This window comes from Mauremys reevesii, linkage group 6 (assembly GCF_016161935.1).
Source record: "Mauremys reevesii isolate NIE-2019 linkage group 6, ASM1616193v1, whole genome shotgun sequence".
In the NCBI taxonomy this organism is placed as follows: Eukaryota; Metazoa; Chordata; order Testudines; family Geoemydidae; genus Mauremys; species Mauremys reevesii.
This window is the reverse complement of record NC_052628.1, coordinates 40,033,603-40,057,646: the sequence shown is the minus strand read 5'-3', so window position 1 is coordinate 40,057,646 and position 24,044 is coordinate 40,033,603. Positions and strand designations below refer to the sequence as shown.

The 24,044-nt window shown below is 38.7% G+C and overlaps 1 protein-coding gene across 2 annotated transcripts in view; it reads right to left on the bottom strand.

The window, feature by feature from the left end:
- Positions 1–13,729: 13,729 nt before the first annotated feature.
- Positions 13,730–24,044, bottom strand: part of SREK1 (splicing regulatory glutamic acid and lysine rich protein 1) — a 47,002-nt gene continuing 36,687 nt past the window's right edge. For both annotated transcript variants that reach the window (XM_039544903.1, XM_039544904.1), the window contains 4 exons: positions 22,407–22,973; positions 19,070–19,165; positions 17,038–17,179; positions 13,730–15,939 (listed from right to left, as the gene is read on the bottom strand). In XM_039544903.1, the coding sequence (XP_039400837.1) occupies positions 15,787–15,939; positions 17,038–17,179; positions 19,070–19,165; positions 22,407–22,973 (958 nt within the window). In that variant the 3' untranslated portion in view covers positions 13,730–15,786. The remainder of the gene's footprint in view (positions 15,940–17,037; positions 17,180–19,069; positions 19,166–22,406; positions 22,974–24,044) is intronic.

The following is a 24,044-nucleotide window of genomic DNA, read 5'->3' as shown; positions in this document are numbered from 1 at the left end:
TCCATGCTTTCATTTTACTTTAAGGCCAGACTACAACAGCTCTCTATCTGGGCTCCCTCAAAGGCCATGTGGCATTCAGTGAGTGAGAAATATGGCTGCTCAGCTTTGGTATATGGTAGACTGGCAAGATGTTAACACACCAAGTTTTTGTACTCTGTGCTGGCTACCAGTTCACATCTGGGTCTAATTCAAGATATTAGTTACAGTCTATAAATCCCGGAATGGTCTAGGCTTTGTTTATCTCAAAGACCACCTCTCGCTCAGCTCTACCATGGCATCTGTACTTGAAAAAACACTTCAGCTGTCTTCCTAAAGGAGGCATGGGGCCTGGAAGGAAGGTGCACTCTGTATTGGTCCCTCAGTTCTGGTACATGGGCCTATTGGACATCACTCTGAATCCAAACCAGGTCATAGCTCGAAAATTCTTCAAAATGCACTTCCTTGCTTAAGTCTTCTACAAGTGGCAGGCATGGGTTTCCAAGCTTGTGTTACCCTATTTTATGTGGCTGGTTTGCCTAGCTTGGGCTTAGTGGCATTGACATTGGCATCAGCATCCTACTTTGGGGAAGTACATTTATTTTGTCTAAATTATGTTAACTGTGCTCTAGTACTGTGGTGATGAGCACATTAGGAAGGCATATAACAACTATATTCTGGACTGTTCATGGCAGGGTTTCAGAATACAGTTCGTTTTAGGAAGCCTTCCCCTGAAGCAACTCATATTATTCATGCCAAGAGACCAGCCTTGTATCTGAGGAGCTATATCAATCATACTCAGCCCCATTTCTATAACCAAAGTGCAGGTCTAAGTAATAATTTAAGTTGGGGGTGCGAGACTGGGAAGCGGGGGAACTCTGGGTTCATTAAATGGAGCCCAAGTCACATGCATGAAAGAGCCCTGCTTGCCCCCAACTATGCGTGAACTCCTGGTTCCCTACCATATCTTTGGGGAGGCAGGAATTAAACCCAGAAATAAATACTTCACTCAGCTACAGAACACTTTGAGCAGGGCAGAAACAATGACTCAATTAGACACCTCCCCCCAACACCTCCCACCAAGCAGTAACACAACGTACTGCATCCCCACTGCCTCAATATACTGATGAATGTTAAGCCAATTAAGAGTCCAAACAGTCCCCCAACACCAGTCTTCTTGTTCCCAACAGTTTGAACCAGTCTATACAAGCCTCCTGAGGAGATGGTATCTCACCTTAATCACCCTGCACTGCTTTTAGTCCCCCCACCCCGCAACTGGAGTTGCATACAGTCCCTGGCTCAGTAATGCATAAACCATTTATAAACTTGGTTACAATATGGTTCCCAAAGGCATTGCATGCAGTTGCAATAGTTGTGACAGAGATAGGTAACTCTAATTTAGTATTATTTGCTAAACAACAACGTGCTTAACTCTGCATAAGACACAAACATTCAGCCAGTCATTATCCCAATGAGCTCAAAAAAATTGAACAAGATCGTTTAAGTTAATATAGAGAAATGTAGGTTGAAAAGTTGAACAGATTGCGTTTTCATAGTGGTCAGTTCCCACACAACCTGGACAAGTGCATTGTAGAGTTGTTCACTTAATTCATTTGCCAGTGCAGTTCCCTGCCATAATTTTGTGATACATTTGCCTGGTTTTTATTTTAAACAGTGGTTCCTGCTGCCTCAAAATGGAGGCTTTTCATTGAGTAGCTTTTAATGACACACTGCTTTTTGGCAGGTCTACAGAATCTTATACTACATACCTTTCCACCTGCATTAATGACCCAAACTTCTGCAAAAGACCTGGTATTGGATGTACACGTGCAGATACTGCCAAGAAAGGAAAGCTTTCCGAAGTGCCTGTCCAGCTGTATGAAATGCAGCTGCCAGCACCTACAATATTAACCAAGGATGAGAGCATCCCAAACTTGCCCTTTGGGAAAGTTTGGAGCTGAACTTTGCAGCTCGGGCCCAGCTTTATGATGAATATAATTCCATAATTAAGAGGACATGTTTAAATGATCAAGGCTGAAGATGTGAGCTCAAGCAAAATATGTCTATGAACTTTGACCAACATTCCTCTCTGAGCTAAAGTTTTTAAAATAGCTACAGCATCTGTAACTAAAGGGAAACTGAACATGCTGAGTAATCATCATTAGGAATATAAAATCATCTTGCGGAAAATTACCTGCAGGCTATAAAGGTTATGGGCAAAGTTTTTATTGCCATTATGTTGTAATGTATTTAACTTTCAACTCCCTTTTAGACCATTTCAATTTCATGTGTTTAATCTAGCCTTTAGTTAGAACTTATTCTGCTATAAAGTCCCCAAAGTAATCGCTATTCCTATGAAGCTTCCACACTTGTTTGAGCCTTGTAAATTTCCTTTTAATTCAAACACTACGAAACACTTATTAGATGTTAAATAAGCCTCTGAAGGCTTCACAGCCTTAATTTATACCAACTTGATAATTACTTCACTTTTTGGCCCTGCCAGGTGTCTAAATTTGCATAGCTGTAATGGTGAGACGACGGTATAATGTTTTGTTGAAAATGGCAAATGCAAAAATAATTTTGAACGCTTCTCCCCCCACGCTCTTTTGTTGTGTTAAGTTGAAAATGCTTGGAAAGATCACTTCTTAAGATGAGTGCCAACTTGGCCCTAGTATTCCACAATAAGAATACTACCTAGCTCTTATACAGTGCTTTTCATATATACATTTTCAATAAAGAATTGTAAGTCTTCCTCATGCTAGGTGAGAAAGTGTAAAACTGACATTGATGTAGGGCTTTGGGTGTTCAGCATGGAAAAGAAAATGCCTTAGTTTAAACTGTGTATGAAGTTCAATTTGCCAGAGATGAGGCCTAGATTAGACAATCTGCACCACTCTGGCAGTTGCTATGTTACTAACTGTGTGTGGTGGTTTTTTTTAAACAAGATCATGCATCTTTAGTACAGGTAACTGAAGTTACACAAGTGATATCAATGAACAAAAATCATTCTGCAAGGGGACAGGCAAGGGAATAAAAGTGAACAATCTAGATACTGAGGGCTTGTAATCAGTCCCCAGGACCACTGAACACATTTTACAAATAGTTTGTTAGGGAAGGTGGTTCTTCAAAGCCAGAGGGTGGTTTCAATTTGATGTTTAACTTCTATTGGTGCAAAATGGCAATTCTAAGGAGTGGACTGCATATTGCTGGTGCAATGTGAGGAAGATAGCAGTGTTAGTGGTTCTCCTCTTCCTGTTCCGAGTAACTAAAGGACTGTGGTTTCCACAGCTGTCATTCCTGTGAATTTCACACTCATCTGACATATATGAAAATCAGTAAATTTTAAAATTATCCTGATTCTCTCCACCAAAACCAGATTTGAAATAAAACATTGTAAAGCTCATGTAACTCCAGTGCTCAACCTCATATCCCCTCATAATCGGCCAAAATAACCCTTTCTATATAATCTCTTCTCTCTCTTTTTGGCTTTTTCTTCCCCCACTCTCTTTTTGGCCATATTGTTGTCTTGAGCCAGTTACTGCTATGCCACATATTCACAACACAGAGCCTCACCAACTTCAAAATGGAGTCTGACATCAATTGTAAATACCACGCAGTCTAAAAGAGAACCTAGTCAAGAGTGAAACTGACAGTTTTATTAGCCTGTTAGATGTGCTCCTTCTTAACTGGAAAACGGAAGCCTTGCCTTGCTCTTTTGAGAAACTTGGAGCAGCAAAGAGGAAAGGAATTTAACAGTTTTTCAAACATAAGTTGGAAACCTTAGGAAAAAAACCAAAACAAACGCTAAGTCTGACTTATTGTTGGCCAGGCTGTTCTGTGGTAATGGATGAGTAGACACTGTTGGGGGATTCAAGACAATATCACACAAACAGCAGTCAGGTTTTTCTTTTTGACTCAGCAAACCATCTGTCTAATCACTTCCCCCGCCCCCCCTCATGAAAACTTGATTCCAAGCCATTTGCAATTGAGGCCCTTGGTGCTGGAACAAGGGGTGCTGCTGCACTTCTGGCTTGAAGTGGTTTCCATCATATACAAGGTTTGCAGTTTGGTTCAATGGCTCTAAGCACACCCACTACACAGATTGTTCCAGCAACCCTGACTGAGGCGGAGAGTAGGCTGAAAAAAAGTGTTAGAGGGATTTTTTTTAAATTATTAAATAAAATTAATAATAGGTACCTTACCAGGACACACAGAAATGAATATGCAAAATGAAAAGGCTAAAAGGATCACCCTGCCACCAACAGGCAGTACTGAAACTACTGCAAACAAACAATCAAGCAACATATTCCTAGTATTCTAAGCTTGCCATTTTCTATAATCATAAATCATAGAAACATATTAAAATGACAGCAAACTACAGCTGATAATTTCAATGGCCCCTTTAGCCTGGTGTGTAAACAGTCTATTGCAATATTAGCAAAACCACAGCAACAGGCCACCAGGTCAGTAATATATATATAAATAATAGTGTTATCAACATACTGTTCCAAACCTCAGTTTTTGCTATGAGGTGTTGAAGAAAGTGTGCCTGGCAGTACCCATAAAACATAAAGAGTTGAATTATTTACCCTTGCACAGTATTCACTGTAGTCATAAAAGTGTGTTGCTAAATGCAGAAGCAGGTATTTAATTACAAGGTCCATCTTGTTAGGTCCAGTTGCACTGGGTCACACACTCTCCAACTCTAACACTGAGATTGCCTCATGATTATGTTGAAACTGATGTGACACACTGATGCGTGTATTGGATGAAAACTAATAAGATTTAGTAACAAGTCCATTGTTTGTAGAAAAATAACTATTTCCACCAATCATTCATAAACTGTTTAGATGCTGAGAATAAGAGTGAGGTCAGGAAATAGCTCAAAATCTGAGTTGGCTATTTGTGCTTCTATCAGTCTAATTTTTTAAAAATTGTGCTTATAGCCATATTAACTGAGCAACTTTTGGTCATTTTACATTTGGTTGCTTTTCCTCCCTTCCCCACCTGCTCCATATTCTTTTTTATGTCTCCTCAAAGGCCTAGTGTGGTGACCTTTGCTCTGAGCATAGCACTCTCTAGAGTCCACCAGAAGTTTTACTAGCCACTACCATTGTTTATTTTGTATGTAGCAGTATAGTGGGCACATTGTGACTAGTTTAATTTGGACCAAAATATGAACTGGAATCCCAGTATATAGTGGGGGGAGGGGGGGAAACAGGCAAAAGGTAGGGAATGTTGCTTTGGCGGGGTAGCATTTATTTCTATAGAAAGTGAATTGTATAGGCCTCAGATCGTGATAGTTAAAAGGTTTTTTTTTGTTTGTTTGTTTTTAAATATTGGTAGGTATCATTGGAAGGTTTCAAAGAACAAGTGTATCTGAAGGCAGGATTTGAAAGATGAGAAAGCATTGACTGGCACACAGGCAGTGGAAGGCTGCTCCAACCACTCCAATCATAAGGAGAAGCATGGAAGACAGAAACACAAAGCTCGCTTTTCCATCTGCCCTCTGGCTTAAGTATGCTGCCTTTGCAATGCACCCAAATCTGGCAGTTTTAGAATAGTTCTGATGCCTGTGTGCCAGAGCATTGCTTATTATCAGAGTACACAGTATGGCACAATCTCTAGTGTTGTGCAGGTGGAATAAAAATCCTACAGTCCTTATTTAATCCTTGCTCAGGCAAAACTCCCATTGCACTCAAGGACTGAGTAAGGCCTACACAATTTACATGAGTACATGCTTTTTGTTGTTCTAAATTTAAAAAAAAATAAAATAAAGTATCTACCTATACCCAGGCTCTGAGTGTACTGGCAGCCATTTAAAAACAAAACCGCAGTTCAATCAACCAACCAACCATGTGTTCTATCAAGCAGCAGCTCCTAATCAAATATTAATCCTTGTGTGACTGGGTGCTCCACTCACCACTAGTTTGATGCCTTCTCCTACCCACTCTGCAGATTATCTCATCAGGTTGACACCCCATCTTGGGGTTACATGCCATGACTCCATCTCTCTCTTTGTTCCGCAGTCCCTCTCTCATTCCAGAAACCACATCATCCTCTTCATGACTCAGTCCTCTGGCCAGGTCACTCAGCGTTCCCTCTTTCCAAGGTATATCAGTCTTTCCTTCAGCAGCCCTAGGCAGTCTTCCCATTCACCGCCTCAGGTGCCACTCCTTCAGTGGCTGGTAGGGGAACTTGGGCCCGCCCTCTACTCGGGTTCCAGCCCAGGGACCCCTACCAACACACAGCCAAGGTCTGTTCAGTCCCCAACCTTGCTGCTTACTCTCTGGCCTGCTTCCTATTCTTCTGGTTCCTCCTCCCCCACTTTCTCTGGCTGTACCAGCTTCCCCTTTCCTCAGGGGGTAACTACAGGCTACCTCCCCAAAGCCTCCTTCCTCTCTCAGTTCCCTGGCTTTATAGAAGACCTGCCTGTCCCTGCACAGGTGAGCTTCCCCTAATTAGGGCTTTCCTCTCAGCCTTCAATCTAATAGGCTAATTGGCCTATCTGGCCTCCATTAACCCCTTCAGGATAAGTGTGTGGTGGACACCATATCATACTCTGTCACAGCCAATGCCTCAGTCCCCTACCAATCCTAAAGGCCCAGTGAAACAAATGGACCTTACAGAATGTCCTGAAAATCAAAAGGTTATTTCAGATCAATCTGGGAGGCCACTGTAGAGACCTACAGCCCTTGTGGAAAATGCCGCCTGTTTCATAGTGAAGGGGATCTACCATCAGTGCCTTCACTGGTCACAGCTGTGGTAGTCTATAAAGGGGCGAGAGGCAGTCTTTCTAGAAGGCTAGTCACAGGCTCTTTAGAGCTTTATCAGTCTAAATATTAAAGTGTTTCTAATGCTACTTTCATAATTACCTAAGCGTGAGATTTCACACTATCACAAGCCAGCAATATGTTGGTCATTAAACCTGCCCATCTTGGCTTGTGCAAGCACCTGGGAGTCAAAAATCCGAATTCTAATTGCATCACTGACACTGGCTTGCTGTATGGCCTTGGGCAAGTCAATTACAGACCCCTCTGTACCTCACCTTCTCCACCTGTAAAACAGATCTAATGATACTTACCCACCTTTGTAAGCACTGAGATCTACAGCTGAAAATTGCTATTTAAGTGCAAAATTATTTTAAAAAAACATAGTGAATGCAGTAACCAGCAAATAAACTAGTTGAAGAACAGTGTGCTAGTCTTGCCAGGATGCTGTTGGGAGCATGCTGTTGTAATTCTTTGCAGAGAGGTACACCATTTGAGGAAGACTGACAAGAAAGATCCTGAAACAAACAAGTAGGATTTCCAACATTTATCCATGAACCATTCAGTTTAATTAATTCCCTAGCTACAATTAAAATGTATACTATATAGGAACAATCAAGGGGAATCTTGAGTCAGCACGAATTTGAACCTCTAACATTTGACTGAAATATTTTATTCCAAGCATAATAGTGAGGCACAGGTGTTTGCTTCTAATATTTTATATGCATTTCACAGACTTGCTATGCACCTTCCATCTAAACATCTCAAAGCAATTTTCAAACATTAATAAATTAAGCCTTGCAACACCCCTACGTAAAAAGGTAAGTATTGTATCCCTGTTATGTGGATGAGAAAAATGAGGCACTGAGCATTTAAATGACTTACCGAAGGTCACAAAGCAAGTCTGTGAGAAATGAAAGTACACCCAGTCTCCTAAAATCCTTAAGTATATGGCCATCCTACCATCCCTGAGCATGTTTAAGTTATTGTCTTAAGCAGCCAAATGACCACAACATATCTTCAGGAGTGGGGTCACTTTCTGATCATAAGACCTCAAGGCTGAAGTGAAATGAAATTTGGCTAAAAGGAATAGTAGTCTAATACATATCAAGCCCTTAGGCTTTTAGTAGGGTTAACCAAAAAGAAGGGATACTCCATCTTCCTTAGAAGCAGCAAAGAATCCTGTGGCACCTTATAGACTAACAGAAGTTTTGCAGCATGAGCTTTCGTGGGTGAATACCCACTTCTTCGGATGCAAGCAGGCATCTTCCTTGCATCTTCCAGGCATCTTCCTTTCGTGGGTGAATACCCACTTCTTCGGATGCAAGCAGGCATCTTCCTTGACACTCTAACAGACCAGTTAAAAAAACAACAACCTTCCCAAGACAAACTTAATCAATGGGATCTAGCCTGAGCAGCTTAAAACACTAACAACAAAAGTGGCTCTGGACTTCACATCTGTTCCTGCTCACACAAATCACATCTTACCGCCTCTCTTCTCAATGTTATTCCTTGTGATGAGTTCTAGTGATATACAAGGCAGCTAATTAAATCTCAGACCTCGCAGTTCAGCTGGATGTATTTTAACAGCATGGTTTATGGAGATACTTATTGCTAAACTGCTTTAGCTGTGGGAGTATGATGCTCCATACCTAAACACAACTAGGAAAAAAAAATACTAACATAGCAGGAAGGCGAGTTTCCTGGATTTTATAAGAACAAAAAACTTTTAAAGGAATCTTGGTAAAATAATGAATGTTAAAAATCTATGAAAAATTGCTAGTCTAGACAGCTAGCGCAGTAAAATAGAAGTGTAATGAAAAGTATAAGATTAAACACTTCAGTGAGCATGTTCTACATGAAATACTAGATTCAATCTGAATTTCTGACCATGAGGCTGTTAAAAACAGTAGAAAAGTGCAAGTATCAAGGAGTCTGGATCAACCCTTAAAATTATTGATCCAATTTGATTTAAACCTACAATCTTTTCTTCCAGACTCTCTCTCAAAAAATGAAATACTTTTATCATTTATACTTGACTACAGTTTTATAAACTCAATGTTAAATACAAGAAGCACATCTTATTTTTAAAACACTCCCTGTCCACTTGCCATTCCCCTACTTGAATATAAAGATTTATTTGTACTGGATTTAAAAATAAATTAACCTTATTTAATGAAACCATACGGCACATTGTTCAAACAAGCAGGACATGATCTGGGCCCCAAGCTGAGGCATCACTTTATTTCTCACATGAACAAGATTTTTTCTCCCTTCACCCTTCAGAGGACAGCAATGCAGTCTCCTCACAAGGAAGCAAAAGCACCCAGAGTAGAAAACAGCGGTCAGCTGGAACGGGAAGAGTTGGAGTCAAACCAGCCAGAAAATGTACCATAAATAGGGCAACTTTCAAAACCAATATGGCAAGATTCTTATTGACACAGGGCAGGATTTTCAAGAGTGCTTAAGTGACACAGGAAAACAAATTGGATTTGTGCTCTGAATCCACCCAGAGCCAGATTTCCAAAGCTATTTAGCCCCTGGAAGATGCAGATAGGTGCCTGATGGGATTTACAAAGTGCCTACACAAGTGAAGTGCCTAACTCCTATAGACTCTTGATACTTTTGAAAAATCACACTCTCAATGAATTGATATTATTTATTGTTAGCACTAAAGAACTTGGATGAAATTCTGACCCTATTTAAGTAAATGGGAGTACTGCCATTGTCTTTAATGGAACCAAGTTTTCACCTCTTTTGTTTAAAAGGAAAAGCATCCTTGGTGGAACTATTAGAGACAAGTAACCTCCCAACCAGCCTCTCGGGATCGCTTAGCACTCTGAGGCCTTGTCTACGCCAGAGAATGTTGTGGTGTGTTAAACACTGTTTAAGCCTCCCACCCCCATTCCTGTAATGCACTCTCCAGTTCTAGCCCTCAAGTTCAGTTACCAGCCATTCAATTCTCTGGTGTAGATGCAGCCTGAAGGCACAAAAAGGAGCGCTTCAGAAAGCTGAGCAATCTGCCATGCTAGCCAGCCAGCACGAAGGTAACATTTTTTTCACTAAAATCAGACTGGGTTAGGCGAGAGAGTTTCCAAGACACACATAAATAAAAAAAAACCTTAGGACTTATTTATTTACAAAAATAGCAACATAACAGTAGCAGCATTTGACATTTCTTTCCTGTACTATTTAATAATTGCTTTATTAACACACAAATATACATAACCCACACAGAACAATTTTACTTCTTTATTATCAGAAACATCTAGTATTAGGAGAAGGGAAATTATTAGTAACAATTTTTATTACAGTAGTGCCGAGTCCCCAGTCAGATCTGGGAGCTTTTTGTGCTAGATATTGTGCAAAAAAGTAAAACATGGGCTCTGCACCTTAGAGATCTAGAGAAGAGGCAAAGGATCCACTAATGATTAATGAAATGAACTGTGCATAACTACCAACTTGTCTCCAGTGCTCCACTACCAGGTTGTTTTGTTTAAATAATGGAGTTATGAATCTGTTAACTGGCAATTTTTCAGCAGTTCATGAAAAATAGTTGTTTGGATCACAGAACTGATGTAGATGTATGAACCTTTTACCTTAACTCAGCAGTTCAAAGCCAAATTCATTAGTCACTGACTAAAAGCCCGATGACCTGAGAGTTATGAATTAGTTGTCCCAAATCTAGTTTGTAGTGGACAGTTCTCCATATCCTGAAAACCACTCTCAATTGGCACCATTGAGCTGGAAGTCTCATTAGTGACTCTAAGGGCTGAATGGATGGTAAGACTAAGTTATGATCTTACTGCTGCCAATGGCAGTCCTTTCAGGTCAGGTGTGAGGCACATCAACCAATCCGTGTGACAAAGATTGTACTACTACTGCCAGGGTGATACTTATTTTGTGATCAAAAGACTTTAGTATCCATGTCTGTCAAAACATAGCACTAAACTGACTCTTTAAAACAATATACAATCAAAACAGGCCAAATATTCTCAGAAATAATCACAGGATAAAGATTTCTAATGCAGAAAACAAGCAAACAGCTAGAGTCCATTTTTACAAGGCACTATCATCCTGCAGTAGGCCCAATAGTCACAAAATAGTCAAACTTTATTGGGACAAAGCTCTTTTTCACCTTCTTAGATTGAAGAATTTATCATTTCAAAACAGTCCGTGAGAAATAGTTGATAACATTTCTGAATTGTAGAATACCATTACAAATACAACTGATTAAAGTATAAAGGGGTAAAATGGTTTCCCTCTCAGACCAGGCCAGTGCCTTACTGGGTCATGCTTTATACCGAATGTAAAAGATGCACTGGGGGAAAAGGCAGCTGACACATCTCAAGACCAGCTTATTCAATTGTTGAATATGGAATGCAGTAAAGGAAAAAAAACATACACTGACGTGCTCAGATATCCTGCAGATAAGAGCCATCTAAGTATGATAGATAGATGCCTAGAGCAGCACAAGCTATGCAGAAAACGTGATGACAAGCCTCCTTGTTGTTGGATTTGAAATAGGATATAAATTCTGTATGCAAATGAGCTCTTAATAAGTTTGGAATGAAAGGTTTCTGGCTGAGGGGATGCTTATCTCACACAAAACTACATTTAAATAATGCTTACTTTTCATTTTCAATATATAATAAACAGATGGAGGTTGACTCAGCTTTTTTCACATTATTTTACACAATAATCGAATAATCGCCATCTGAAGATAAGTTGACTGTAAGACTAAGGCCTGGTCTACACTAGATATTAAGTTGGCATAACTAAATTGCTCGGGGATGTGAAAAACCTATGCTGAATGGCATAGGTAAGCTGACCTAAGTCTATGGAAGAATTCTTCCATCAACCTAGCTACTGCCTCTCAGGGAGGTGGATTACCTCTGCCGACGGGAGAATTCCTCCCATCAGTGTAAGTAGTTTTTACACTGAAGCATTACAGCAGCGCGGCTTCAGTGGCGCACCTTTGCTGCTGAAGAGTTACGTGTAGACAAGCCTTTAATGTAAAACGAACGATATACGTCTATCAATTTCACCTATCCAGTCTCCATATTTTGGGGAGGAACACTACATCTTTCTCCAATAAGCACCTGCTGATTTTAATGGGAGTTTTACCAGAGTGAATTTTGGAGGATCAGACCCACTAGGTCCAATTCATCACTGTTACTTTTGTGTCACTCCCATTTTAACCTGGTTGAAAATGCAATGAAATCAATAGTCACATTAAAATAAAGCTGGAGGAGCAACATGTGGTGGATCAGGTCCATCATATCCCCCGACTTGCTTGTAATAGTGCAGCTATTTTAAAATGGTTCATAGTTTATACTGCTGAAATCCAATTTTCAGGCTAACAGCTACAAGAGACACCTACAATTTCATCATCTTTTTTAAAGAAAGTCTAGCAAAATAAGAATGGGTTAGCTATAATCCTATTTCATTATAACATGAACATACAAAAACAAACCAGATATTTCAGGTCTAAAACCCAAGTAGAAGATAGCTTCTCCAAGAGGCAAGAACTACCTGCTTTTAATTATTATTTAGATGAATGGAAAAAATGAAGCCATTCTGAAGAGAACAACATATATGTGAGCAATTTTTTTTTAAAACCAACCAAAATTGCGTTGGCTTATTATTTTCTGCTTAGGTAAAAAGTACTGAAATTCAAACCTTTAAGTTCTACAATGGATAAACACAACACATTTTTGCACAAAGGATGAAATTTTGAATTTATGAGTTCTTCCCTGAAAAGTGACTATAACAATGGAATTGTGGGATCTAGGATTTTCTTTCCCCTTCCCCAATAAAGGTTTTGCAGGGAAAATTATTTCCTTCGTAGCAGCTGTGTAACCCTATTTACCTCAATTGATTTACACAGAGTTAAATGTGTAGCCTTTTAATTGGAACTTCAAAAAAACCCCAAAACCTTGAAACAGAATCCAGCTCACTTTTTCTTAGCTATGTCACCACTACAAGAATAAGCTGCAAAAATGTTAGTCACTACTGTTCGCAGATTATTCTGAACAAACATTCAGATTTGTTGGATAAAAAGATACCGTTTTTACAGTCACTTTTCAGAGTGGAAAAAGCCCAAAAGTTAAACTATGATTTGCCAACACTTTCAGCTATGGCCAATGTTGATTCAGATTAAACTGTATTTAAAATATTTATCTAACCATTATTAAATATGTGGTTCTTGAAAATATATACTTCACTCACTTTCAGCTAGTTTACCTAGACTGATGATAAAAAATGCAATGTTACATGGCAGTGCAGCATGCCACCCTGCTATGAAGGAGACACTGGTCATCTAGTAAAGGCTATGCATGTTGAATAGTTGATGCACACGATCCTTGGAGAGCAGGGCATGAACTGTATTACTAAGCAGCAGCCTTATAAATACAATCTACCTACTGCAGAGGCACTGTTCTTAGATGAGGCTAATTCTCTGGTGGTGGGCTTTTGGGGAAGGGAAAATGGAGTAATAAAATATGCTTTCTAGGAAAAATCCTGCAGTACAAGAGAATACGCTGAATTATGGAACACATACTCCAACTAGCTACTAAAACTGCTAGTCTGCTGTTGCAAATTTTCAATTTTTCATAGATAACCATAGGCAATCTTTTATGAATTTCTGCCATATTATAGAGCTGTGCAATTTCAGAATACTAGAAAGAAAAACAACCAATAGGAATCAAAATAAATGTTGACATCTGAAACATGAAGCCATGTGTGAAAACCATTTGACTTCTCACAAGAGATAGTATAAAAGCTAATTTTCTAAATGCTATGTATATTACTGGCATGCACTTTCCAAATCAAAGCAACCCCCTGAGAAAAAGTAGATGAATAATCAACTAATAATGTTCCTTTCAAATAAATATATTTATTTATTTATTTATTTATTTGAAAGGAACACACACACTATATATATATATATATATATATATATATATAAACAAAAACTTCCCTCTAAAATACTTAATTTTATTAGTGAAATGGTACCAAAGATAACAAGTATACAAACAATCTTTGCGCTATGCTACTTACACATAAATAAGACAGCTGTTGTTGCAAGACCTGATCCTTCACACAGTCTTTCTATAAGCATACAGATTTGTCATTCTTTTATTGGAATAAGCTGTTCACCAGCCAACTGCATGTGGCTTAAACATCACAAAAATGACCATCTATACTTTACACGGTAAAGCATTTTCTATAGTTTTAATGGTACACAGTGGCAATATACTTCAAATCCTAACAAAAATAAAGAGTGATTAAGCAGCTGCACAAACTGGGTTTCATTACCTTATAAAGTGGGCAACTTTTCATTCCCCATAAAACACTTAGGCTTCTGTAAGTATTAACTTTAAAAGGAAAATCAATCTGAAAGTAACTAACTAATATGCTACTTAGCTTTTAAAATTGATAGAAATAACTCTTCCCATGAGGTAAGGCAATTAAGTCTTTTGATTGTATTACACTGTATTAAAAATAAGTCTACTTGATTTTAGTATTAAACAAGTTTTAAAGGTCTGACTTTTAAGAAATCTTACAATGATGAGATTACTTCAGAGCACAAGTCACACTTTTACTTGACAAAATATTTGCAGTGTGTCATTCTCTCAAGCTACATGCTTTCTCTCCAAAGAATGGATCCAAGAAGGACATAGAATCTCTACCATATAACTCTAATGTAAATTCAACTACTATTCTTTTCAAACAAACTTTGCACACAATTCCTTTCACATCACACAACCAACATTAGAGAAGATGATTGAGAGGTAATGATTAAGGCCATCCAATGTACAGAAAAAGTTTAAAGAGCTCCCTTTGATTTTGGTGAAATCAGAGCATGCTCTGTATTCAGTTACCATACTTCATAGTACGATGGTCCCCAAACTGCACTGTTGCATTCATTTATAAATCTCTTCTTAAAAATGGAGCTTCAATCTTGTACCAAGTGAACCCAGCACAGCTTTTCTGACAAATCACTCACATTTTTGTTTACTGGTATGGTGTTGGTAGAACAGCCATCGAGATTATGTAAGATGTAATTCAAAATTAATAGCATATATAAAGTTCCAGAAAATATACCACATTTTAAGAAGGCACTAAAGCTTTAGCTTGTGCTCCCATATACTATTTTGAAAACAGGGGTATTGATTTTCATGACACCTGTACCATATGCAGCTGAACAGACCCATTACAACATGGCTCAAAACAAAACCAGAAGATCTGAAACCACTATACAGGCGTGCTCACTTTTGAGGGTAGGGGAGGGGGAAGAAACCCAGTAAGCTGAACTATTATCTACAATATGGTGGTTGTTCCTTCTATAAATAGGACAGTAGCATGCCTTGTTCAACTACTATTAAAAGAAATATTCATTTTAGGGATAGTAATAAGAAAATGACTTTAAATAAGAAAAAATGAATCCAAGCAGTGAGCAAATGAAAACTTAATAGTCAGTGTGCGTTTAACGCAATAACGGCAAAACTATGTACTAAAGTAAAAACCCTTTTTTCCATAGCTGTCATTTACAAGGGAAAGTGTGTATTTTTGCACCATTTCCAAGCACATTATCAAAACAGTACACATGGAAATTAAAAAAAAAAAACACAAGGAAAAACAATACAAAATTCATTAACTAGCAATATTTTAACAACTTCCAATGCATACCTTCAGCTTACACAGGTCTACATCTTTCAACTTCCACTTATTTGAAACAGTTCTTGGCAAAAGTTAACATAAATCATTTTACAAATAAGTACAGCCATCATGGAAATGCATGGATTCTCACAGATGAATAGTTCTGATGGCATTTGCCTTTATCATGGCATATATTACTGGTCCATGGTCTTTCTTGCTTTCCAGCAAGAAGACAACAAAGCTATCACAAGGATTGGAAGAGCTACTAGTACATATCAACCTGCTCAGTAGATTGTTTTGATGTTTTCTTCCTCTTTCAGAGAAATAAAAAGCTTTGGATTCACCCCACAGTTGAGTCAGAGGTCCATTCATTACTTTATACCTCTTCCATTTTAACTGAGAGGTTTTCTTCATTTGGTTGACAGTTCCCATTCTGTTGTAGTTTGACTTCATCTGTCCTTTGTGTATCTTTGTTGTCTCCTGCCTTGTTAATTTCTGAATTTGGATCCTCTTTAGTGTGATCTTTGTCCTACCAAGAATGTTAAAAAGTTATATTTTTATAACAACAATATTCCTTATTATGCCAAGATTTCCAGAAGTAACTGGTGATTTTGGATGTTTACATTTCTGGATACCCAACGTGAGACAGCTTAAAGAGGCCCAGTTTTAAGAGCGTGGGCGCTCAACAGCCTCTGAAAATCTGTCCCATTTAAGGGTGTCTGAAGTTGGGCACCCAAAAAACACCAATCGCTTCTGGAAATATTTGCCTTAAAGAATTATAATTTTGCTATATACAATTATTCAAAAGTGAAATAAAACAGAACAGTACTAGGGAGATAACTATGAAGTTGTTAGTGATAAGACTTTGTGGAGTTTCCATTTAAACCAGGACTAGTTCTCTCAATTTCTAGTCTTAATGGTTAAATATTTTACCAAAATTTCTGTTCAGACGTCCACTACATTTTTGTGATAGCTCTTGGATAAAATAATTATTGAAGTCTGTAGAGGAAGCAATTAAAAATCAGCCACTTTTTAAATTGGATACTTGCAGTCTCACTTTTTCACTTCTATAGTTAAATAGTCACAATTACAACTCTCTCAAGGAGAGGCTACTTTTGAAATGTTAAAATCAAAAGATCACAAGGTAATCAGTCTGAACACTTGATTTTTGCTAATAATATCCGTATACTTCTGTTCCCTGACCCACTTACTGAGCCTGCTCCTCCAGCTTTGCTCCTTGTAGAGTTCTCTAGCCAGCCTTTGACCCTGGGGAACCAGGAGGCAGCACTGTGGAAGGGAAGTACAAGGTAGACACAACTGAGCTGCCTTTTTTGGATGGCTACAGGCAGCCAACCCACTCCACGGTTCTTTATTCCATCCCACTCATTTCTCCCTACCTACCCACTCAAGCACCTGAAGAGCTGGGAAGGTTCAAGTAGGGAGACCTAAACTAATGGATCTGCCAAAGTCACTTTCTTTTGGAGCACTTGTCTCTTGCTGGTAGGAACTATACTTAAGTGTCCAAACTAGCAAAGAATGAAGACAGAAAGGACAGATTTTGCCAAGAATCAATCAAACTCTACTAATTAGTCACTTTCCTGTTCATCAATTGCTCACAAGTGCTTACCTTCAGTGTAGTAGTGGTTTTGTCAGACTTCTCCTTCCCATCTTTTTCTTTGCTACTTTTTTTCTTGGATGTGGATTGCTCTCTCTCTTTTCTTTCATTATTTGAATCTCTTTCTTTCTCTCTCTTTTTGTCCTTCTTATTTCTGCTTAAGAAAGTTTTTAGACATTCAGTAATCGAGTAAACGAATTGAATACTAAGAAAGCTGTAATTCTTAGAATCAACCCTTCATTTTCAGTACTGAACTGTAACACTAATGTGTATGTAAGAGACTGTGTAATTCCGCAGCTTATTTTTAAAAGTATATTTTCTGAATCATCCGGGTAGCAGACTTCTAAGAGACGCTGAGGATGTAAAGGTGGCGGAATTTACTGAAAGGACAAATCTCTTCATGCCAAATAATAGTGATCAGAAGTATTTCTAACTTAATACAAATATGACTAAAAAAATCCAAAGTCCATATGTACTGTCTGTGCAAACACGCAAAACTTATTAAGTACAGTAACTCCTCGCTTAACGTTGTAGTTATATTCCTGAAAAATGCTACTTTAAGCGAAACGATGTTAAGCGAATCCAATTTCCCCATGAGAATTAATGTAAATCGGGGTGGAAGGGGGGGTTAGATTCCAGGGAATTTTTTTTCGCCAGACAAAAGACTACACACACACACACACACACACACACACACACACACACACACACAGTATAAAAGTTTTAAACAAACAATTTAATACTGTACACAGCAATGATGATTGTGAAGCTTGGTTGAGATGATGGAGTCAAGAGGGTGGAACGCCTTACTGCTAAATGATGAACTAGCACTCGGCTGAGCCCTCAAGGGTTAACACAATTGATAGCCTGCTGGCCAGATGCGGCACAGAGAACTTAGGGGAGCTGATAGTGGGGCTGCCAGTCCACCCTGGTTCCAAGCCCCCACCAGGTAGGGCCAATGGCTGCTCTTCCTGCAAGCAGTAGACAAAGCAGGTGGCTGCCAAACAATGTTATAAGGGAGAACTGTACAACTTTAAACGAGCATGTTCTCTAATTTATCAGCAATGAAATAACGTTAACTGGGATGTTAAGTGAGAAGTTATTGTGCTATATTGTATACTTATATCCATTAAAAAAAGAAAAAGAAAAGAAAAAAAAAAGGTAATTTATCTTACACTCCCAAGTCTCTCGCATTGATCTGGAAATAACTGCTCACTCATATAAGGTTTTTCATCATTTGCTCTTTTGTTTAATAGCTATCAGATTTTGGGAAAGTAAATTCACAATCTTTTTCTTATGAACAACTGACTGAAGCAGTTCAATGGTTTGCAGATAGCAACTGCAGTTTGATTCCTTTAATCTCCAATTAGATCTAGAATTACTATCAAAACATTAAATTGCAACCCAGACCCGCATCTGTGAGACTTTCCAAAACAATGGGTAAAAGAGAGATGAGATTAAATATTTGTAAAAATGCAAAACACTGTCTATTTTCTTACTCAAAAGAGCTGAAGAGTTTAATTTTCAAAAATATACAAAGAGGGGAGCAAACTGACAAAGGACAGCAGTACAGAGCAATAAGGATCTTTGGTTTGTAGGTAGAGAATGTAAAGCGCTTCAAAATAATAAATCAATTCAAGACTGAACTGAGACTTGAATCACTTTGACCAAATGAAATTATCTGCAGTGACAGAAGTGTAATAAATGAGACTTTGGCAGGGGTGATAAACTGATGAGAACAGTGTTTCCAAACAAGTTTTTTCCATATTCCCAGATTCACCATCTAAGATTCTGTTTTGGACAACGAGGGCTGATCTTGTCATTGTCATTTACATACAAGACTGGTAGAAAGCTTCTTACATATACTGAAAAAAACCCCAAAAACAAAACAAAAAAAAACCTGCCCAGAAGAATCCAAATCTCCTCAACAATTTTTTTGCAGGATATTGGTACTGATACTGGGAAGCTGATGAAATTTCAGTATGGGAGAAAGATTTTCCTTTTTAGCTGCCCATTTTAGTTCCTATATGTATATAAATCCCACCTCCTTGGTGATGGAGACCGAGAGGACTTTCTCTTTGATGTTTTGGATGTTTTTGGAGACTTGGAAGGACTTCTACTCTTCCTCTTACGCCTTTCTCTGTAAGACCAAGAAGTTCAAAATTAGGTGATGAAGATGCACAATAAATCAGACAATGGCATATGAAAACAGATGGTTCTTAACATTATTCTTTGGCATGACAACTGGTTGACACTGTTAATGTCCTGCAACATGCTGGCCACTACTAAGTGTATGCCTCACTGATTGCACATACATTACACAAGTCAAGAAATGTAAAGCTTTGTGTAAGTGAGAGTTTTGTGGCAAGAGGAATGGCAGAGGGAAGTAGCAGAGGGAGATTATGCTTCTTCAGATTTCTGCTTATCACATTTTGTAAGGGAATAAATTTACCTTCTCAGCCCAAACACCTCTATCAGGTGATAATAGGAACCTGATAAGAGTTAAATTTATTATTACCTATTGTCATTACAGTAAAGCCCAGGATGAGGACCTCATTGTACTAGAAGCTATTGACCTCGGCAGGGCCAGGGTCACCCATGGTCCCTCCTCTGAAGAGTTTGCAATATAAGAAATGTTCCTCCTTCAACATAAGAGCTAAGAATTATCATAATTAAACATGAATTCTTAAATTATCAGCTGAGTTGATGAGTAATGAAAGATAAACTATTACTAGAACACATTACAAATACATACATTTTAAAGGGGAAATTAAAGAAAGCTTTTAAACTGTCTTGTCTTGAGTTTGGAGATCTAAATTTCCTCTATAGCAGCTAATGAAGCCACTAACATTTCCTTGTGTGAAGCTGCATGCCTTACAGTGATCTGAAGCTCAATTGTAAAATATGATGATTCCTGTGGCCCTGATCAAAGAAAGCACTTAGGTATGTGCACAGATTTTAAGCGTGTGAGTAGTCCTGCTTTAATAGACTAATGTATTTAAACTTGAGCATGAGCTGAAATGCTTTGTGGGATCAGAGCCAGAGGAGCCAGTTCCCCACAGTATCAGTCCCAGAGGTGTTTGTTGTAAATCATGACAGGGCACATTTTAATATGGATTAAAAACATTTCTATTATTATTACTTCTCAAAGGATGACATGCTATCATTAACAAACAATGCTGTGTAAAAAAAACCTAGGACACAATAGTTGTATGGGAAGGTTGAAGCCCAACAAAATCCAACAAACACAGGAAATTCAGATTAAATCAGATTCTTAACATTTTATTTAAATAGGAGTTTAGTAGGGTTTTTTTTACTAGTTACCCAAGATTTCTATTTTAGGATCTAAACCCAGGTGTTGCTGAGTTCTCATAACTCCCTCTGACTGCAAGTACAATAAACCGGACACAAAACAAAAATAAATTAACTAGATCTAAAGATAGTTTTATATTAAACTAGAGTAGAAGTTATATCAAAATGGATGCCCCCTTCCTGTTTGCATTTTTCAAAACAGAAAATTGTGTCATGGTTTATTTCAGAAATTTGACCAAGCAGGACAAAAAGAGTTCAGGAGAGCTGGGAGTTTCTCAAAGAGACAATATTAAAAGCACAACAGAAAACTATCCTTATACAAAGGAAAGATTGAAAGAATAGTAAGACGCCAATATAGCTCCATCAGGTGCTCTTTAATGACCTGAAAATCAAAAAGGAAGCCTACAAAAAGAGGAAACAAGGATAAATTGCTAAGAAAGAGTACAAAAGAATACCACAAGACTGTAGGACAAAAATCAATAAGGCTAAGACTTTGTCTACACTGCCAATTGAACGACAAAACTTTTGACATTCATAGGTGCTTAAAAAAGCCTCCAAAAGACAAAAGTTTTGCGCGGCAAGTGGCATTGTCTCATTGTCAGCAGGTGAGAAGGGTGTGGGGGGGAGGGGGCCTCTGGCTTGGGATGCAGGCTCTGGGTGGGGCTGGGGATGAGAAGTTTGGGGTGCAGGAGAGTGCTCCAGGCTGGGACTGAGGGGTTCGGAGGGTGGGGATTGGGGCTGGGGCAGGGGTGCAGGCTCTGGGGTGGGGCTGAGGATGAGGAGTTTGGGGTGCAGGAGAATAGAGAAGTATGGGAAAGGCTCTGAGATTTGCCTCAAACCAGCAGCATCCTCAGCATCACCAGAACCTTTCAAGTACTGAGAAAGAGGAGGATGCGCTTTGGGTTTTTTTTTGCACAAAGAAATATCTGAATACTGATGGCCTCTTTCAGTGTGTCCAATTTACAGAATTCAGAAGAAGAGTGACATTTCTTTCCCTTTTTGACTCTTCTTAGTCCCTGAACTGGCTGGTTTCTTTTTGCACTTTGGAATGCATATTCAACTTGGCCTTCCATCAAAAAAAGAAGGGCCTGTTCCTGACGTGGATGGAGAGTCCTTCTGAGCCAGGCTATCAGAAATTACCAGAAATTGGACTATCAATCCCTCTGAGCTCTTCAGGTGAAAGTGGCACTATAGAGAACCTCCCAGATAGGCAAGTTTCACTAAAGTATAGGAGGCATTGTGTCAGTGAGTCTGCCATGTACATCTTGGCTTTACGCAAAGGGCACCATTGAAGCCAGATGTATCGGTCCTCAGTTCCAAAGGAAGATCCCCTTGGCACAAATACAAAAATAAAACAAACAACAGGATTAAACTGCACAATGCAAATTCACACTAACTTTACTAAACTACAATAAAATCTAAGTAGAACAAGATAAATAGGTAATATTCCTCTGCTCTCTCTTGGCTGTTTTTAGCATGCAGGGAACAATGCAACGAGGCTCTAGTGGCTAGAAGTAACAGAGGAACCATATAACCTGGAGCCCAAATGGTTGGTGGGACAAGGGAGCATGCACACTGCCTCACAGACAAAGCTTTCTAAAATAATCCAGTGTACAATATAGGTGCATCCCAAGAGCGTGTCTCGAAGCAGGCAACCACCTCAAAAAAGAGGTGACTATCACGCTGAGAGAGGATACTGCACAATTATCTGAAGGACCAGAGTTGGAGGTTAAATATGAAACCAACTTTTGTCAGTCCTGTTCTATGTTAATCTCTTATGTGACATAAAAAACTCAAACTTCCTGCTGATTATTTATGTCATAAAGCTAAATGCAATAAATGTTGCTTTCCCTGGAGTTGAAATAAAACATGTAATAATTTCTGAACAGAAACAAAGCTTCAAGGTTTCCTCCCCAGAATCAGTTTAGAGAGAATATCACAGAAAATTAAATTCTACCTTATTAATAAGTGACATTGCAATACTGATGCACAGTATTCAAGTTTTGTGTTATCTCATTGTACTGACAGGTTAAGAAATAGCATAGCAAAATTATCAAACAGAATCAAACCTGCTAGAACTACGAGATCTTCTTAGAGAACTGTAGCTTCTGGGCGGTGTTCTGGATCTCTTCTCTTTCTTCTTTTTATCATCGCTCTCTTTGGACCTCTCTTTTTCTCTTTCCCGTTCCTTCTCTTTGTCCCCTTCCTTGTCTTTGTCCTTCTCCTTGTCACCCTCCTTCTTCTCTCTGTCTTTCTCCTTAACCTTCTCCCTTTCCCCCTCTTTCTCCCGATCCTTTTCCTTGTCCCTGTCCCCCACTTTCTCCAGGTCCGTTTCCTTCTTGTCCCGGACTACCTCCTTCTCTTTGTCCCTGTCCTTCTCCCTATCCTTGACCCTCTCCCGGTCTTTGTTCCTCTCCTTTTCTTTGTCTCTGTCCCTCTCTCGGTCCTTGTCCCTGTCTTTTTCTTTATCTCTGTCCCTATCCTTGTCCCTGTTTCTCTCTTTGTCTCTGTCCCGCTCCCTCTCTTTTTCTTTATCTCTGTCTCTCTCCTTCTCCCTGTCTCGGTCCTTGTCCTTCTCTTTGACCTTTTCTTTTTCCTTGACCTTTTCTTTGTTTTCTTTGTCTTTTTTCTTGTCCCTATGAAAAAGAAACATTAATTCATAATTGAAATGACCCTAATAAAAAGCTGAATTCACTCCTTTACCCTACTAATAAATGCTCAACAAAACTCATAATTCTCGCCTTCAAAAATAATCACAACTATGCAAAATGTAAATATCCCACCCACCTCATTCCTAACAATCTAGCTTTTTTCCCCCCCTGCAGCCGCTGAAGGCAGAGGTATAAAAAAGAAAGAAAAAAACAATTAATATTTAGACTGATGACATTATAGTATAGGAACAGACTATGAGTAAGTGCAGTATGGACATTTGTAGGAACCTGATTGCTGAAGTAGACTTTCCAGCATTTTGTGGGAAATCAGATTTTTTTAATTTGGCTTTTAAATATTTCTTCTCATAACAATGAGGAGTCCAGTGGCACCTTAAAGACTAACAGATTTATTTCGGCATAAGCCATGCATCTGAAGAAGTGGGTTTTTTTACCCAGGAAAGCTTATGCCCAAATAAATCTGCAAGTCTTTAAGGTGCCACCGGACTCCTCGTTGTTTTTGTGGATACAGACTAACATGTCTACCCCTCTGATACTTCTCGTAACAGGGAATCCATCACCCTAAAATGGACTATAGGACAGTGTTTCCATTTGCGGTTAGGTCCAGTAAAGAATAGAGTCAACTGTATATTATTTTTATTGAGTCTGCAAAAAAGGAACCCTACACAAATAAAGTACAATGATTTGGATGTATATATGTGCATATTTATTTTTTCCCCTCAAGTTAATTAAGTATTTTAGGAAAAATTGTAAGAGCTACCAGCAGCAAGAGTTGGCGGCTACACTCTTGAGGCCACCAAAAATTTTGTTGTGAGAACCCCTGCTACAGGATAACCACATCCTCCGGAACTCACAAAAGAAGCTCAAATTGTAAGTTTTAGTCTTAAACTGCTCCACCACACAAGCATGAACTGTGCCACAAATCCAGGATAATTGTTATTGGACTTTAAACAAGGGAAGTTAACGTACATATTAACAAAGGAGGGAAAAATATACAGACCAATGGATTCCCTGTTATAAAAAGGCAAATTTACAGGC